This window comes from Tetrao urogallus (genome assembly GCF_951394365.1).
Source record: "Tetrao urogallus genome assembly, chromosome: 10".
Lineage (NCBI taxonomy): Eukaryota > Metazoa > Chordata > Aves > Galliformes > Phasianidae > Tetrao > Tetrao urogallus.
In genome coordinates, this window is record NC_136823.1 from 16,829,015 (window position 1) to 16,847,780 (window position 18,766).

General features: G+C 40.0%; 1 protein-coding gene across 2 annotated transcripts in view; it reads right to left on the reverse strand.

Moving 5' to 3' along the window:
• Window positions 1-8,324: 8,324 nt before the first annotated feature.
• Window positions 8,325-18,766, reverse strand: part of PDZRN3 (PDZ domain containing ring finger 3) — a gene marked incomplete at both ends in the record, with an annotated part of 119,214 nt that continues 108,772 nt past the window's right edge. For both annotated transcript variants that reach the window (XM_079540402.1, XM_079540403.1), the window contains 5 exons: window positions 8,325-9,875; window positions 10,784-10,900; window positions 11,967-12,068; window positions 13,006-13,068; window positions 14,362-14,460. In XM_079540402.1, the coding sequence (XP_079396528.1) occupies window positions 8,325-9,875; window positions 10,784-10,900; window positions 11,967-12,068; window positions 13,006-13,068; window positions 14,362-14,460 (1,932 nt within the window). The remainder of the gene's footprint in view (window positions 9,876-10,783; window positions 10,901-11,966; window positions 12,069-13,005; window positions 13,069-14,361; window positions 14,461-18,766) is intronic.

The window sequence follows — 18,766 nt, forward strand, 5'->3', positions numbered from 1 at the left end:
CAGATGGTCTGTCTAAGTAAGGGTCTTTGTGTCAGTGTTTAAACAAGCTTTCTTTCTGCAGCCCTGTGTATGAAGGAGACGTTTGGTCATGCAGGGAGAAGCAACTGCAGCACTGCAGTCAGTGGCTGAATGGAATGGCTATAGATGCTTTATTCAGTGCCAGTGTCTTTTTAGCTGGCGACCTCCTGTCTTGGCTGAGTTCCTCTTGACATCTGACAATGAGCTGACAGTCCTGGAGACTTCTTCTGCAGTGAGACCTCCCACAGGAATGTCACTCCTGTGAGTAGGCAAACTTCAGATCGGCCCATGAAGTGGAAGATGTCCAGCTGAAATACAGACCCTGAGACAGTCTTGTAGTCGCTCCCTTTCGTAAATGCCATTTGCTTAAGCACTGCTCCTCTGCTAGAGATAGGCTTGAATGTTCTCACAAAGCAGTGCTCTATTCTCACCGCGGGTGCTCGTTTCTAATTCCTTTTAACCCTATATGATGGCATATAACTGTACCACTGGGCATAAACTGCTTTGGAGTAGTTCCACTCCTTTAGAAGAGGAGGATGGGACACCTTTGGGAACAGGAAAGTTTTTGCTTGCCATAGACAGTTATGTACCTGAGGTCTATCTTGTCTATTGATCTTCAAACATTGTTGACTTAATTGACATATAAAAGTGCTCTCTACATTTGTGAGCGTGGTTGGAGTGAAGATTCTTAAGTTAGTCCAAACAGCTTAAAATTTTCTTTTATTACTTCCAGATAAATAATATGCCTGGTCACTGACCGTTTAAATGTAACTCACATTTCCTGACTGTTCTTAACAAATGATTGTTGTTACCAGAACTGATCAACCAGGAAAGCGAGAGAGGGTTTAAGAAAGTTTGGCGTGCTAGTGAAATATTTAATGGAAAAAAGGAGAACATAAAGAGATTTATTGCTGGGGTCCATTGCTTCTGTTTGTGAGTTGGCAGAACAGGGAATCTGAGTCTGAAGCAAATCTCCTCTTCCTTTAGTGGGGAGGGGCAAAAATCTGAACTCCTGTTTTTAGGCAGCCTTGTCTCAGATGTTGGTGATGAATTGAGGTTTAAAGTTATGCTGGGAACATACAAGCCCTTTGGCAGGCACTTGTTATTTAGCAGAATTGCTGCCTGTTAGACTTGTGTGCCCCTGCTGATGGCACTAATCTCCATGTTAGCAGACAAAATACCAGCTGTGCCTGGTCCTATTTGTACTATTTTAGCCACATGGATGTTCATCCACTTAATTTAGAAATATTTCTCTGCACTCATCATCAGCCACATGCAGGCAACTGAAATTGCCACATTCATTTTGACTTAGTTTTGAAAACGACAGATGCTACATTACTGTAAGACGTGGTGAAAGGGCTTTCTAGCTTTGTTTTTGTTTCTCATTTGTCTGTGAACATTTGATGTGTAAGTTATTCATGCTGATGAATGAGGCTACTTTTCTCCAGCGAGATCTGCTCCTCTCATCAAGTGAAGCAGAGCTTCCATGGAGGGACTTGTGCCATTTATGCTTAGGCAAAGGACTTAGAGACTGCTCCAGGACTCAGGAAGGAGAAGAGTTGGCATATGTGGCTCACAAACATGCACAGATGTGTTATGAGGCAGTTATTACTTCTTCTTAATTATGTGACTTTTTCTCTAGCCTGAATAATTCAAATGAACAATACTGTTGTGAGCGTGCCTAAAAGCATGTAACCTTCTCTGTCCTCTAGGTGTGTGGTTTGTGTTCTGCTTGCAGTGCACGTATTTGAAGGGAAGAAATACAAAAGCATTTTCCAGGGCTTGCTTGTCAAGTGTGAGCCTTGCATAGCTGCTTCACATGCCTGCCACCTGCAGAGCTGTGTCACAGTTGTGGTGCAGGTGCCACCTTAACCTCATGGTCCAGCTGCACTCATGGTCACATAAGAGGAAGGGCCTGGGCCATTGTGCTGCTTACCACGGCTCTGGGGCCCAAAGGATCCTGTTCACACAGACTGTGCCTTGTCCACCCTGTGGGTCACACACTGCCTTTCACAAAACCTGAGGTACTGCCAGAGCTCACAATGAAAGATGGTACTTAGGGTGCTTAATGAAAAGCTTTGCAAGTCTAGGATGTGAAATGTGTGCTGTGTTGAAATTATTGTCCTAGTTTAAGTGTCTGCTTCATTGTGCCTGTGGGCTTTGCCTTAAATCTGTATTCTGCACCATGTCGTTTTCTTGTTTATGTTGTGTTTAGCAGTCCTTCATAATGTGTTTGAGTGGGGGTTTGCACTAGTTGATCTCCAAAGGTTCACTCCTCCATCAACTGTTCTGTAATACTGAGACACAGAAAGATGCCAGAAAGATTTCTGGAAAGATTAAAGAAAAACTTTCAGTTGCATTGATACACAGTGGCACAGGAGAAAGGTGTGTGGTAGAAGGGGTCAATCTTTCCTTACTGGAAATAATTTTTGAAGACCTTGGAATGGAAATACTGAAATTGGCTGATTAAATTCTTACCAAACAAGCATGTAGAGCTTCCTCTGTCTTGAGTTCCATTTGTGGAGAGAAAAGCCTGTGGAGTTCCTTTGAATAAGATTTCAAATGCATTAGAGCAGAGAAGGTTTTTCTGGAAAATTGGCTTTGCCTTTTGCTGCATTTGGCATCTGTGCTTGCTGAAGTTTATGGCAAAACTGAGTCTTGTTTCTTGTGCAAATTATTTGGATGTGACCTTACCACTTTTATTTTGGCTGCTAACTCAAACCCCAATGGCTAGTGAATACTGGATACTTACATTTAACCAGAACTAAGCAGAAATTTGACAAAACTTAGCTCCCTTCAATTTGAAGGCTTTTGATTTACTTTTATTAAACAATTATTATTGGATTTGCCTTTTGGGGAGTCTTTGTTTATGGCATTCTAAGCCAACAAAGACCAGCTAAGCTGGAGGATGGATTATCGAAAATCAAAGCTAGCTCTCCTAATGGGGACAATGGAATCCACTTGGTGTGAGCCTTGCTGTGGCACCTGGGAGGCCCACACTCCAATATGATAAAGTATTTTCTTTGAGAGAAGGTCACTGAAAGTTCACTTCTACAGAGAAGTTCTTATTCTCAGTTAATGGGGCTCCCTGTTGCATGGTCCTGCAGTTGCCTAACATAAAAAGGACAGATTGTCAAAGAAATTACTCTTAAAGCTCCTCCCTGGCAAATTTATCTGAAAGGACAGACCAAGTGCTCTCCTGGCCAAAATGAGCGGTCCACAACCCAGCCACCCAAACTTTCATGCCCCTTTGCATGTCTGCTGATTAGAATTTGTCAGCATTTTGATTCTGAACCTTTGTTTCTGGGCATGTGCTGTCCTTTAGGGTTGTATTTTACAACAGAATCTCCTACCTGGGTTGCAGAGCAAGCCATATTGGACTTGATGATATCTAAGGTCTTTTCCAACCTGAGCTATTCTATGATTCTATTTGATCTTTAAAGCTGTGGAAATAAAAAAAAAACAACTTCCTTTGAGGATTTTTCTAGTTCCAATAAAACAACTTCTTAATTTAACATGAAATATATGCTTATTGTATGACATGTGGACCTTTTTAGTCAGTCCTTAAGAACTAAACAACTAAACACAAATTCAGAACATACAAGCAGAACCAAATTTGGCTTTTTTGTGTGTGAGAGCTTTCCATATGTAATGATGCGTATATGTAAGTGAACTCTAGTCTTCAACGGGCTGAAATCCAACTGGAAATCCGCAGTGGTTATGCTTTCTGGTCTCCCTTTGACTCAGCCGACTCATTTCCGTGGAAAGGGGAGAGATGGAAGTAGGATGTGAGAAGTACGACCTGGAGGGAGAAATAAGTATGGGCTATGTGGGCTTACTTCAGCTTGGCTTTTCATGTGTAAATAGAGGTGTTGGGAGAAATACTGGAGAAATTCAGTTATCTTCTAAAAATTATTCTGATTTTGTACGCATGGAAAAAGTAAGAATATTGGGCCAGTTTTTTAAATGGGCTTTGATTTCAGTGGAGCTACACTGATGGTAATAACATCGGTACTGTATTTCTGTAAATTTAAAACACTGACTGGAGCATTATTACCAGGTTGTTGCTTTTATTATTACTTGATTTTTAAAAATCTCCTCCAAAAAGCATTCTGTGATGGCCTCTCTCTTTGTACCCCTCACTTGTACAGTTTAGAATAACTGTGTTGGTTAATTGCCAACAAGGACAGGGCCATCCCCCTGCAGCCTGGAACTATGTGTGTGAACAAGCTTGTGCTACTCAGGGGACAGCTGAATCAAACTTGACGCCTGCAGCTTTGAGTCTTTCAGACCACGTAAGTGAGCTTTGGGTTTGGCCTGTATATTAAAACTCAAATGTGAAGGCAGCCTGCCTAGCCTTTATATGTGAGCCTCATCATATTTTATGTAAAATGTGTACCACTGTCTTGACTATCAAGTGTTATCAGTCTGCAGTGGTCAGTCTTCTGTCTCCAATGATATGCATGGGAAATAAGCAGCTTTCTCAATAGAAGCCCCTGAATCTCATATAGCTTTTTGTCATGACAGACACTTAGAGAAAAGTGGCATTAATTCTGCATGTTTGCATTTGAACAGTGAACATCACATCTTCATTTAAAACTTGTACTGCTGAGAAGCTGTGCTTTGGCAAGAGAGACAACCACTCCTCTAGATTAACTCTAGCTGGGGGCTCACAGAAGCTGCTCTGATGGAGAAATGAAGCTGCTGGGATGGAAACCTGAGCAGAATCTTTGCTATTTTCTTTCAATAACAAATTTACTTTTGATAAAACCAGAGGCCTCTTGGTTTTATTAAATGTACCTCTCTGTTCCTTGGGATGGAGGTATAGCATCTGCTGTGACAGCTTCTATCTTGATTTTTGACTTCTCTCTAATTAGTTTATGTTCCAGTAAATCCTTTGTACTACAACTGCTTTAAGAATAATTGAAAATAAAACAAAAATAGGAGCTTAAATTGCTTATGGCTTGCTTTGTAAGGCTTCCAGGCATTTGAGCAATTTTGTTAACAAGTATCCTGTAACCTATTTCCAAAGGCCACTAGTAGATAATTATACTTGGTTAATTTACATACTTTCTGTTTATAATCCTAATTAGTTCTCCAACCAGTAGTCCCTAGGCAATATGTAGTCTTACCTCATTTTATTTGCCATCCCTAATGTGCAAATTCTCTTAATTTACAAAAAAACGCTGTTAGGTTTGGTTCAGGGCTTTCCCATTTCAGTGCACATCTAAACTGGTTGATTCCATGCTGATTTTAAACCTATTTGCAAATAAGTATTTTACATTTTTATAGATCTTACATCTGAGAGCATTCTGCAATTTAGGGAAACTGACCTGAGTTTGACACAGAGCCTATTTTTATTGTGAAGAATCCCGCCAACCTATATTCAAATCTTTGGTTTGCTGGTACTTGTGAGCATGGGCTGGGGACAGAGGTGTCAGGTCTGTGACAGCATCAGCAATCTCTATTGTTATCTTTGAAACACCACAATAATGTACTACAATTTTTTTTAGAAAAGCCATTTGAAATAATTCCATTTAGACATCAAAGACTTCCTAGTATGATTCTTTTTTCTGCTACAAGGTCAGGCTTGCACTAATATTTTGGTAATTTTGAGCATTTCCTTGAAAGCAATAAAAAGAACGGAAGCCTCCCTTTCTTGTACCACATAAAGTACTTTGGCAAGGCACTGAAAAAAGGGCAAGTGTGGCAAGGTAGCCCATGGAGCAAGGAAAAGCTAAACCTGTCGTTTGCTTAACTTCTGCCCATTCAGGATAACTGTCAGATTCTGTGAAACTCTGTTGATTAATAAGTTGTAATATTAAAGCAGGTAGCTGATTTTTAAGTGACCAAAATGACAAATGATTAGTGTGGAAAATCTCAAAGGTATCTGAGTGATTCTTGGCCAATAACTTTATTTCAACATCCTAAAGAACGACAATTTCTGCTGTTGTTGCTCTGCTCTAATTTCTACACATCACATTTGAATTCTCAAATATGTTTCTGCTGTTACATGCACGCATACATGCTCAGCATTCATACAATTGGCACCCAAAGGAACTGTTAACCTGTTTTTTTCCAAAGAAGCCATCGCAATTTGATGATAATTTTACCTCATTAGAGTGTTTCAAATTCTACTCTAGAATTTACAAGTAGAATAAAGACAGCTTAAGTGCTCGTCCATGCCTGATTTTAAGGACTGTGATTCCACAGTAATTACAGCTCTGCCTGTCCATCTGGATACCTGAACTTTATTCTGCTATGGCACTCTCACCTGCAACGAGGATGAACTGAACACAATGATTTTAAAGAGGATGTGAGACAGAGACAGGAAGGATCATATATGAGTGTGCCGTGAAACTCTCAATTATGCTTCTCCTACTGTGCCACAGCACAGACAGCAACCAGCTTTTAGTGAATCAAGTGAAATCCTGGCTCTAACAAAGTCAATAGAAAAATCTTCCATAGCCTACAGCAGCAGCAGCACTTTATCCCGAAGGAAAGTATCATTTCAAGATATATGTACAGAGGATTGTTAGCAGTGTTGGACTTCAAGGGGCAGTGGCAATTTACTTTAGCTTAAGATGTATTTTCTAGTATTTAAAATAGCTTAGCATGGAATATGGTAGGCATGTAGTCAATGCCAATTCTATGCTGACCCACAAAAGGAATGGGGAAAAAAGCCCCAGATCTGTTGTTGGCTTCTTGATAGCAGACAAAATGGGTACTGAGAAGCTGTTAATCTTTTTCTTTCCAACTTTTGCCTGTTATCATCCAGGCTATAATTTTGGCTCTGAATAGTTACAATGGAAGAGTTCAGAACAGCAATTGATCAAGAGTTTGGAGGAGAATTTTTTAGTGGAAGAAAGCGAAAAGGGAGAGACGGTGAAGAATCTAGGAGCTATTAATAATGAGTCTAGTTTGCTATTTATCCAGAAAAAAAAAATCAAGTTTATATCTGAGTTCTTATTTAGAAACAGAAAACAAGAAAAGGAGTGAAATATCTCTTTGAAATTCATTTTTTGTCCTTTCCTCCATCTCTTTTAATTTATAAATTTGTCTATTTTTAATGCAAACCTTTGCTGAAGTTTGTAGGTCAGTTTCATATACCATTAAGATAATATGAAACAAAATAGAAGAGTGGAAGTCCTGTTTTTTCATGCTTACAGGTCATCCTAAATGCCTTGCGAGGAGAACATCTGTGCTGTTCGATTTCACTCTTCATATTCCTGCTACTTCTCTCTTGCCTCTTCCCTCCCCCTTAAGAAAGCCTCTTAACCTGCTGAATCTCCACCAGGTCAGGATCCAGTCCTTCCTGTCAGGCTTGACTCCAGCAGCCCAGACAAGGCAGCTGTGCTCTAGGCAAGAACGCTCAGCATGGCGCAACCGTAAAGGAGTCAAAACATTTTAAATCATTTGAAATATAAAACAATAATTTATTTTACTTCATTTTACTTGTTAACATTTGCAGCTAGTGATGATTTAATGAAACAGCTTTTATAATTCAATACGTTCAAATCTATAAAGCAAACGGTAACTACCATGGGCTTTTCAAATTCCACAAACTGTCTTATATAAACAAATCAGCTGTACATGCACATTTTTTTCAAGAGGTTGCAACGTTTGCAAACATGCTTTAAAATCTTTAAAGCTGCAGTATACTTCTCTTTGCTTCAGGCTTTTCAGATGAAACCTATATACTTTCTTTAGAAACCTTAGAAAGAAAAATGCTTAAGTGTTGATGGTAACTATAAAAACTGCTGTTCGATAAATGTTAAATATTACAAGAGAATGGCTCTATTAGGAATTCAATAATTCTGAGTTTAAACCTTGAGCTAAATATAGATAAACAGCACTCAGTGTAGAAGTGACCAACAGCAGAATAGTATCAGAAAATATGATTTCACAAAAAATACCTATGTGCAGTCGCTCTTGTGGGTTTTGCATCTTTTTAGACAAAGAAGAGCATGGGTACCTTTTTATATGAATATAGTTTAAGCAAATTACCTGTGTAAGTATGGTTACTACATTTCTGATATTTAAACACTTTATGTAAAAGGTAACAAGTAAAAAAGTACAATCAGTATCCCAAAAAGCACTGCTAATATTGCCTCTGGAGGAGCTGGGGTGGGCAAACTTTCTCTCCACTTTATAATGGAGATTCTGGCACCCACAGTCGTAGAGTTCAGTATTTGAACTATAAACTCGGTGACTGTATCTTATATACAAAAATCTTGCCACATTGAACGAGGCATTGATTTCTACCCCAATGGTAGTGTTTTATGTACATAATTTAGCAATGATGATTATACAGTAGTCACTGACAGGAAGGAATTGTACACTCGTGTTCCGTCTGGTGACTTTGTTCCATGGGTAAGCAGTTCCTGGATTGTCATCCAGTTGTCAAATATTTTTTTATTTCTTTTCTTCATCATTTTTTTGTGGCTCAGTTCAATGATATTCATCTCTTTCTTTTCTTCTGCACCTTGTTGTTCCTTTAAACAATCCAGCCTGCTCTGCATCATAAACTCACGTCTCCTCCTCTGCTCCTTTGCTTTCACTAAATGCTGCTTGCGCTCCTCTTTACTCCAGTACCGGCCCATCTTCATTTCACTTATGGCATCATCATCAGTCGTCATCCCACTGCGCTCTTCCTTGATCTTTATGGCTCGTTCTCTCAGCAACCTGTCCCTGACGGGTCTCTTGGTGATGTAGCGGGTTCCGTCGCTTCGGACCTTCACTTTCCACTCCATCCTCGGCTCACTCTGGCTTGCACTGAAGTCTTTGCACATACTCACCAGACTCATTTGGCTCTGTGCGTATTCCACTGCTGATTTCTGTTGGATCAGCTGCATGTAGCTCTGATAGTGCTGTGCATGAGCAGGAATATGAGCATGCTTATATGGAGAGTGGTGGTATGGGGAGACACAGGAGCCAGAAGGTTTTTGGCCATGAGTGGGGCTTTTGCTTCCATCACTGGCTTTTCTCTCCTTGCATTCCATCTGTTTGCTAGTGTCAGGATCTTTTGCAGTTGAATGGCATTTACCAGCGCTGGATTCATGACTTTCTGAGCCAGCAAATAAATTCTTTTGGGAGACACTATATGCCACTGCTCCCTCATTACCTTGACAGTTGATGCCTTCTGCAGTTCTGCGCAAGGAATTGTCAGGAGAAATCTCAAGTGTGAGCGGCGTGCTTCGGCAGCTCTCACCTGTGTTGTATGCACTCGAGCTATCCTTGTCAGACTTCTCTGGGAGCTCTGTAATGTCTGAGAGCTCATGCCTGCGAACATCGATGCTTGTGTTGTAGTTGCGGAACCCACTGTTATGCAGCATCCAGGGCTCCCGGTACTGATCCTTCAGCTGCTGCATTTTATGAGCTCTCACAATGTTCAGGCACTCTAGCTCAATATTGCGCAGCTCCTCATTCAGCATCTCCAGCTCTTTGTCAACACTTTCTTGGTCGCTTTTGCTCATATCCAGAGTGCTGGTATGGTAATAAAGGCTGTAAGGGTTGGCAGACTTCACCTGACATTTGAGTTCCAGCAGTTCCCGGAATCGCTCACATTCATCTACAGGGATGCCAAGGAAGTCGACATCTGTGCAGTCTGCTGAGATAAACGACTCGTTGCTGAACTGCATATCGCCACTTCCAAGGGTGTCATGACTGTATGTCAGCTTCTTCTGGCTCCCTAAAGTGTTAGAGGAAGTGGTGTGATCATCTGCATTGTTTTCTTGCTCAGAGCTCTCATCATTCCGAGTGCTGTCATCTGTGCGCCCTACGCCACTGTCCTTCTCGTGCTGGTTAGATAAAATAGTGGCTGTGTCGGTGGTACCACCATCTTCCTCGTGCTTCTTCTAACAGTAAAAATCAAAAGACAAAGAGAAATTATTGCAAGGACAAAATATCTCAGGGTGTCTATTATGTAATAGTTTTCTTAATTGCTACCTGTTACGCTTGGTGCACTTTGATTTTTAGAAAGCATGGAAATGGTGACTGAAAACACACCTTGATTTGGATGACCTTTTCAGAAGAACTTGGTCTGATTACAGTTAGGAACAACACTGGAATGCAAGATTTCAACACGTTTCTTCTGGCATTTAGCTGCACAAAATTATCCAGTCCTACTGTGGTGCCAAAATGAGAATATCGCTCTTCCAAAAATGTGGCTCCCACAATGGCTGTAGAGTTTTTTAAAACTCCGGACAAAAAATGAGAAACTATTCATGAACTTGTATGGTTACATTGATCGTGGCAGGATAACAGGGAATCCAAGTCCAAATCTGTCTCTCTGCATAAACTTGCTATACAGAAACATTTTCTTTGCCTTTCTTGTCAGATATACAGACCTCAGTACAGTCATTCGCCTCAGTTCTTCATTTGTATTTTATGGCTTTGGGAGACAGGCAGTTTTTGATATGTGTATGTATGTCAAATAGGGTATTTTATACAGAGAGCAGTAGCTCTCTGCCTCCTTTACTTGTACTGTACTTAGCTTCTACTTTTGCCACTGATCCACAGCCAGAATGGTGCATTTCTGAGAAGATCATGTGGTCATAATGGAAAAAATGAAAAAGGTAACATTTAAAAATAATTCAGTCCCCAAGAAGTTGTTTGTGGATAGACATATGATATCTTGATTTTGCAGTAAGTCTTTTTGCTTTGATTGTCATTCGAGACACTAAACGTATTCAGTCATGCTCAATATCGGAATATTGAGTGCAATGTGAGGCTTTGACACCATTGCACAACAGAACAGCAGTACCTGCTGAAGCATGCTGGCAGTAAATTGCATTGCCTGGTGGTGCTGCTCCTCTAACATGTCCATGTGCAAGTCATCCAGAAAATCATTTCTGTCATCGTCCATCCATCCTTCATCCAGCTATGTGAAAAAGAAGGGAAAAAAAACCCAAACCAAATGTCAAAAGAATGAAAACTTGTAAATTAGGTTCCTTCTTTGTGGAAGGTGATTGGGAAATTTTAAGAGACTCCTTCCTGTGACAGTGCTGCTATGTCCTGTGAGGATGCATACATGTACTGAGTGTGGGCATTCACTCTTCTACCTTCTCCCACCTCAAACTTCAACAGCATGGCTTTAATGTCAACAGCACTTTGCATGAAACCAACACAGCGTTTTCACCCATGGAAATGCTTCTGAGCATCAGGGCTGTTCTGGTTTGCGTGTCATTTGATTAGGATGTATAAAATACTCCAGGGTGCAAGGCTTAAATACACCACTTGTGAGGCAGCACAAAGAGCCAGGAGCAAAAATGCTTGTACTGGATATGTGAGTCTTTTTACTCCCAACCTGTCAGCCCCAGGGGAGAGAGCTCAGAAACATGTAGGCTAACAAGACAGTCATGAGCATGACCCCGTGTTTCTGGGTGCATTGGCAAGGGTTGCTTTCCCAGCACATGGAGCAAGAGACAGATGAAACAACAGTGCTGTTTGTTCAGCATCTTGTTGTGCTAATCCCCACTCCACGAAGAGATCTGGTACAACCTTTTATTATGTTGAGGATGCTTCTTGACAGTATTTAACTACATTAAGAGATGATATTATAAAGATAATAATTATTAAAATGATAAATAATAGATATTTTAATGAATGATTTATCAATAGCTGTAGGATTTAGAATTCAGTATGGTCTTCAAAGCCACAGCTTGAAATCATCCAAAGTATCTTGCACTGACAGTTGTAACATACACTGCAGCATACATAAATCACTGAAATTCTTATACATTGAATTGTAAAATAATGCATATCTATAAGTATAATGACTACTGCATTTTATTATTTTATACCACATGTATGTCCAGTTAAACAATTTAATACGGTTTTAGATAGATTTGGTAGATTTATTTCCGTTAAAATTCTTCAATGGTAAATACTTTCTACAAAACAGCAAGTCTTTTAATTAAGACTTTATTTATTTATTACTACAGTACCTGAATTTCTGGTCTTGCAACAAGTAAGGAGATATTCTTGCTCTCTTCACTGGTGAGAAGTGCTACGGCTTCTTCTCGGTTCTGTACCTCTATGCCATTGATCTTTAAAGGAAAGAGCAACAGAATGACATCCTTTCACACAGATATTTAAATACTGCCGTGGCCAGCTCTAGAGGGCTGCGTGGCTGGATAGATCCCAGTGCAGTACAAGCCAGAGAGCTTGAATCAACAGCCATGTTGCTTAGGTAACTGTCAGGCAATGGATGCATGAAGCTGTTCCAAAGCTGTGCAGGTAATGCACAGAGCTTGTTATGAGAACAGAAACTAGAGTGTGAGCAAAGTCAGCTCATGTGGGTGGAGAGGAATGCCCTCGTATGGGCAGGTGAAGCTATGAACACCATCCCCAGAGACTACATGGGGTGTGGATGTCTACATGCTTTAGTCTCTATGTAGGAGATAGACCACTTCCATCAAAATCACTGTGGTGTAAGATTGCACTGCTGCTCCTTCTGGCATGCAGAAGTGGGTGTTCAGCCTGCAGTGTTAGACACCCTGTTTATGAGGCTGTCCACTGAGATTCTGCAAATAGGGTCAGAATGGATTTTTTTTTTGTGGTAGAAGGAAAAGTTCAAGGTGTATCAGAATATGTGCTGGAAACAGATAGAATCCTCTGACAAAATCCTTAGCCTGCAGACCAGGCTAGTATACAGCTTTACCTGGCCAGGAATATCAAAATTTGACTGATACGTAGCAGAGGAAATTCAGTTTCAGAAATTCAGTCTTCAGAAAATTAAAAGGGACTATGAGAATGGTGAAAGGAACTTTATGAGCAACCTGGTCTAGTGCAAACTGTTTTCTCTCTATGGCATGGGGACTGGAACTAGATGATCTTTAAGGTTCGTTCCAATCCAAACCATTCTACAGATACCATTTTAAAGGAGTGCTTTGTAAAAATGACGCTGAAATGAAGATGTGGAATTAAAATGGTTGCAGCAGTAGGTTTTAGTGTGTTACCAGGCTTTCAACCGTTTACACATACTTGAATAATGCGATCCCCTTCTCGGAGTCGACCATCTTTTGCAGCAATACTGTTGGGATCGATCTACAAAATAAGAGAACTGTAAGCACTCTGGAGATTTTAGGCCTCAGCCTCTTACTTCCCAGCGTAACCCCAGCATTAGTAATAAGACTGGTGGTAAGCCACTGTGCCTGTCATTGCTGCTACATAGTTGATTCCATCTTGTCTTTGATTACAGGACTTTTCCTTGCTTATGGAAGACACAATGAAATGCAGATTAATATGCCAAAGTCAAAACCAAAACACTACTTCCTGACAGATGTCTTCAGGAACTGTAGGTTTGTCATGTTTGCATGATATTTAGTTACCTCATAATTTAATGTTTTGCTTTACAGCACAGTACTCTAATTAGAACCTAAAGATTTTGCCTACAGAGCAGGAAGGATTATAACCTAAGTGATGCATTCCAAAGGAACAGTTTAGATTTAGTTGATTTTTCCTCCCCAAACTCCTGTTGTGAAGTTTGGAATTGATCCGTGTGATAAAAAGATTCTATAAAATGCTACTTATTTTATGAAAGGAAGCAAAGAGAGACAAATGAGCCCCATATCTTTGCAAATAAACATGTAGATTTTTTTTTCTTCATTTATACTATTTCTGGAATAATTGAGAACAAAAATGAAAGACAGAATGTATTACAAATCCTCTGAAAACGTCATCTGAAATTGAATGTTGAGAATATATTAGGGAAAAATGAGCACTAAATGTCAATATAACAAAAGCCATTAGCCACCCAAAGAGAGGTCTTATAAATTATAAGAGATAATCAGACATTGCAAAATCCATGTATCCCTGTGATGCAATGGAAAAGAAGCAATGTTTACTGTGAAATGTTTCAGGTGAAAACTCTGGTATTTTTAATGAGTGTAAGTCTCAAGCACAACACACATTTGGTGTTTGTACAGACTGAAATAGGGTAACATCACAGCTCTCTTCTCTAGACTTCAGAACAAGGAACATGCATACAAATAACAAAGGCAAGCATTTGTTCTGGGGTAGTTAATAATGTTCAATGCTAGAGAAACTGTCAATTTAACACTGCTTTCCAAGCGAATAAAGAGCCTTCTGAAGGCTGTGTGTTTGTTTTTTTCCACTGTATTTCTAAAGATTTCTCACTGAAGTCGGTAGGAGTTGGACTTCAATGGAACAGGATTTCACTCAGTTTGAAGAAAAGGAAAAATGATTAGATTTCTTCCAATTATTACTTTCTAGCTGTCATTTGAACATGGTACGAATAGAAGCAAGGAGTTGCCTTAAATATCCAGCACTGCAGTTTAAAAGACAAATTTCATCTTAGGGGAATCAGCCCGATCTTACCTCGCTCACATAAATACCAGTGTCATCCTCGTCATCCGTTCTGTAACACACTGTAAGACCAAGCTTGTCCTGGCTGTTCACTCTGTGCAAATCTACTTCCTGAGGTTAAAAAAAGACAAGAAAGAGAGAAAAGACAGTGAGATACTTGTGATAGATGGAAGCTATTTTTCAAAAACAAAGGAAATATTTTGCTTAAGTGATATAGTGGATGTCTTCTCATTTTATGTGCAGACTAACTTACCTTACTGAGCAAAACGTGATTATGTGCATACAATCAATACTTCAGGCATTTTTGGCCCCTCAATCAATACACTGTCATTTTGAAAACAGACCTTTTATTGATCTTAGAGAAAAAAATTACCTATATTTCATGTAGAGGTAAGACTTCAAATACTAAAATGCTTATGAAGTATGATTTCAATATTTGCCACAGCTGATCTACATATTTTCTTATAAGCAGGGATTTTTTCCAGTCTCTTCAGAGGAAAAAAGATAATATTCTATTACCTTAACTTGTATAATTTTTATGAAATGATGTAACAAGTTTCTCATATGTGTGATTGAAGATCAATATATGGTTAACAAAGCATTTGGTGCTAGTAAGAGAAATACTTCAATATCTTGCAAAGGTGTCATGTGAGTAGGTTGTGGTTTTACCATTCCAGGGCGGTGATCAGGTTGGTCTTGGAGACATTTAAGCCATCTTAAAATACATGGTTTTCCCCAGGACTTTTTGCCACAAGGACTTCCTCTGGGGTCTTTTCTCCTAGGTTTGCTCCTGGTTTTTATAAAAGTGTTGCAAGATGTCCACCAAGCTGTGGGATGCTCCTGGCTGCTGTGTAGTCTGTGTAAACATTTCTGTTCTCCTCCCTTCTGAAGGACGTCCCAAGAACCCGAGGATCCTAGGGAGCCTAACGCACTTAACCATCTTGTGACTGCTGCATCGCCTCTTCCACAGGGAGGAAGGCTGGTTTGCACTAGCTAGAGAAGGAGTAACAAGTTGTGTTTTTTTTCACTCTACTCTCTGTGGTGAGCAAGGCTTTGAAAAGGGCCTTGCTTCTCTGCAGCTTAAACCTGGCTATGGGACTTCAGCCCTGTTGCAGTGAAGGGATGGAATGGGGCCAGGCAGACAGGGCAAAGGGACCTGTGCTAAGAAGGGGGAACAGCCCCTGTGTGAGCTGGGGGCTCTCCTTGCTGTGCTCAGGATGCATCCAGCTTGGACCTTGTGTTCCTGTGAAAAGTCCTGCTAACAGGATTCATTATTTCTGAGCGTCTCTTCTGTTTTGACCTGCGCTGTGCCATTTGTAAGGGCAAGATAATAAAACAAGCTGATATGAATAATTTATTGGCATGTCAAGATGACAGCTGCCAAGATCAGCAATCTCATGTTATTTACTTGTCAACATGTGTAATTTCTTTTTTTTCAAGAAGCGTTGCTGTAAATGTCAGTGACATTTCAGATGGTATTCAAATGGTTTCGATCAATAGCATCCATGGTGAGCTGCTGCTCTTTTTCTCTTTTTCACTCTCTTTTGTTACACACTGGATGAACACAATGCTTTAATAATTTTTTTTTTAATTTAAGATTTCTAAAGCTTTGGAGGGTTTCTAGAGAAGAGGTAAAAAGTTTTCAGTAGAAGTGAGACAAAGTAGACTTGATTCTAGTCTTAGTTGATGTGATTAATCCTTGGAAGTACCACTGCAGCTAACTCATTTATTCTGGACGCAATCAACCTGTGATCTAGAGATGAGGTGAGAATGTGTTGAATTGGACATAATTCAGGCGTATTTCCTACCTGCTTTAGCAAAAAGACTTCATGTTTTGAGGGAAGTTTTCATACTGTGAAATAGCTGTGAGAAATTAGTGCTATAGCTCACTGCTGTTTGTTACGCTGGTACTGAAATCATATATAGTGTTAAAAAAAAAAAATATATATATATATATATATATGGCAGTTTTGGTCATATTTGAAACAGATCCTATGTAAGCATGAACGCTTGCCAGCACTTCTTGGAGTGCAGGCAGCAAGGTAGTAGCTTAGTTCTTCCCTCTTCCCTTCAGCATGTTTTAATAACAATAGGTGTTTTTTCAACAGTACACGAGTATGGGGAGTACTGTGACAATTAAAAAATAAGTACGTGTCTGTATTTAAAGTAAACTTTCTCTGACATTTTTAATACACTGGAAGGTAATAAATGATCTAGTATATTAAATAGTATATATTTTAAAAAGAGGACACATATGCTTTAAAAACAAGCTCAGAAATAAAGCACCCAAAAGCTAAAGCAAATAGAATACTCTTAGAGCAGGTGTTTAGAACCTCAATTTTTATGAGTAATTTGTTGACATTCTTACCCTTGGGTACAATCCCTGTAGTCCTTGGCAGGAATGGAATAACTTGGTTTGATGCTACCCAGATAAAATAATTTTGTGTACTTAGTGGTAGGAACAGCTGCTGTCTATGGGTCTTTGCATCAATAAAGTTTTAATATAATCGTAAAGGTTTGAAATTTTTGAGAGATGAAAGTATGCAATTCCAGTTGGAGTTGAAGAATCAACTCCAGCATCTTCCGAGCAAAGGTTATTTCCCTTGTTCGGGGTGAGATCTGTGTAACGTACAGATACATGAAAAGGAAAAACAGAACAGAAAATTGGCACCTGCAGGTCCAGATATTGTGGTAGTTTGAGTAATTGTACTAGGAATTAATTAAGCTCTAGGAATTAATGTGGACCCAAAGCACTTTGAAGGTTTAAGTCTGGACAATGACATTGGACTTGCCGTATTTTACTCCTCTCTCTGCTGCCCTGCCCAGGGCCCAAGTGTGTGAGCCTGCAGTGCTGTGTGCTCCTGCTGCAGAAGCAGCCACTGCATGCACTGCACTGCCTGGCCTGCTTCCAAAGCCCTGCTAGGCACCTGCTCATTCAGTTTGCGCAGGCATGCTGCACAGGCAGGAGATGAAAGCATATTTAGTGCTCAGCCAGGGCTCAGATGCTGTTGTAATGAACTGTATGAAACGTATCAGCCACCTACAATGAGGAAGGGGGACACTGAAGTGTCCCAGCACCTGGTCTAGATCTGCACAAATTAGTTAGCAGACTATGCTGCTATGGACAAAATGTGTCAGTATCAAGGGATGTGTTAAAATGATAATTGTGAAAATCTCACATATGACGTAAGTTTTACACAAATGCTTTCAATCTTTTGCTTCTTTATGCCAGGTTAAAGTGAGATTTTGAGAGATGTTTGAGAAAAACAAGCTTGCACAGGAGATTTGTTTGACAGATTACCGGCTCCATGTGAAATGCAGGGCCAAGGAGGGCTCAAAGTGCTTGCTGCTTAAATCCACATGGCATTTGGAGAAGGCAGGAGGAATTAGATGTGCACTATGACATTGTACCTGCAACTGCCCATAATAATAGATTAGGAATAAGTAGTAATAGTAAATTAACCTCTGTAAACTCAAGAGAGCCTTCATATGCAACAGATTATTGCATTATTGTACTGGTGATTTAAAATTATGGTATGCTTGTGTATTTATAAAGATCCAAGTCCTTTCTCAAACAAGACAGAAATGAACAGTAGAAAATTGGAAGGAGTGGGCAGTAATGGATAAAAAAAAGAAAATAGAGCAAACGTTCAGAAAGTACTGCCCGAAGTTTGCGCAGTAAGGGCGCTGTGCTGTCTCTCTCTCTCTCTCTGTAGTTCTTTTTTTTTTCCTGAGCTGACTTCTGAGATACCTGCTGAGCAGGGCCCACTGTTCAGCACAGTCACTGCTAAGGTGTGAGAGCACACTGCTGTCCTCCTGGCATCAGGGCTGTGACTGCAGGGGGGGAGAGTGGTCGCAGCTGTTTGGAATAGGTATGAGGTCAGTGGCAAAGAGCCATCTAAAAAAGCAACTTCAGCTTTTTAAATGAAAAGCTCATGTATGTTCAAGATGGAGTGAGAGCACGAGAAAGGAGATTTTCTAGATGCTAGCAAATGTTTCGTGTTGCTTTTCATCTCCAAGCTGTGCTGTCAGCTCTGATGAGCTCTGTTCTCTGCTCAGAAAGAACACAGAGTTGGATATAGGAGGGGGTAAAGGACAAAGTCAGATGTGAGAGAACAAGTGTCCTTTTATATTTAGGATGTTCTCCTTTGTAATGTGAGAAACTAGCTCACTGAGAAAGCCTTCGCTTAGGCTGCGTGGTTGTTTGAATAAACATATTAATGTATAATGCTGCTGGGGAAGCCTGCAGTGGCATTATTCTTCCTTGATGAACCCAAAGTGACTTCTGGATGCGCCTCTGTGAAAAATGAATGTACTTTAATTTGCAATTGAATCCAGAAATAGAATAGAATTCAAGATTTAGTCCTCCTTTCCTGGTGGCATGCAAACTTAAAGAGAAAGGAAATAATATTTGCTC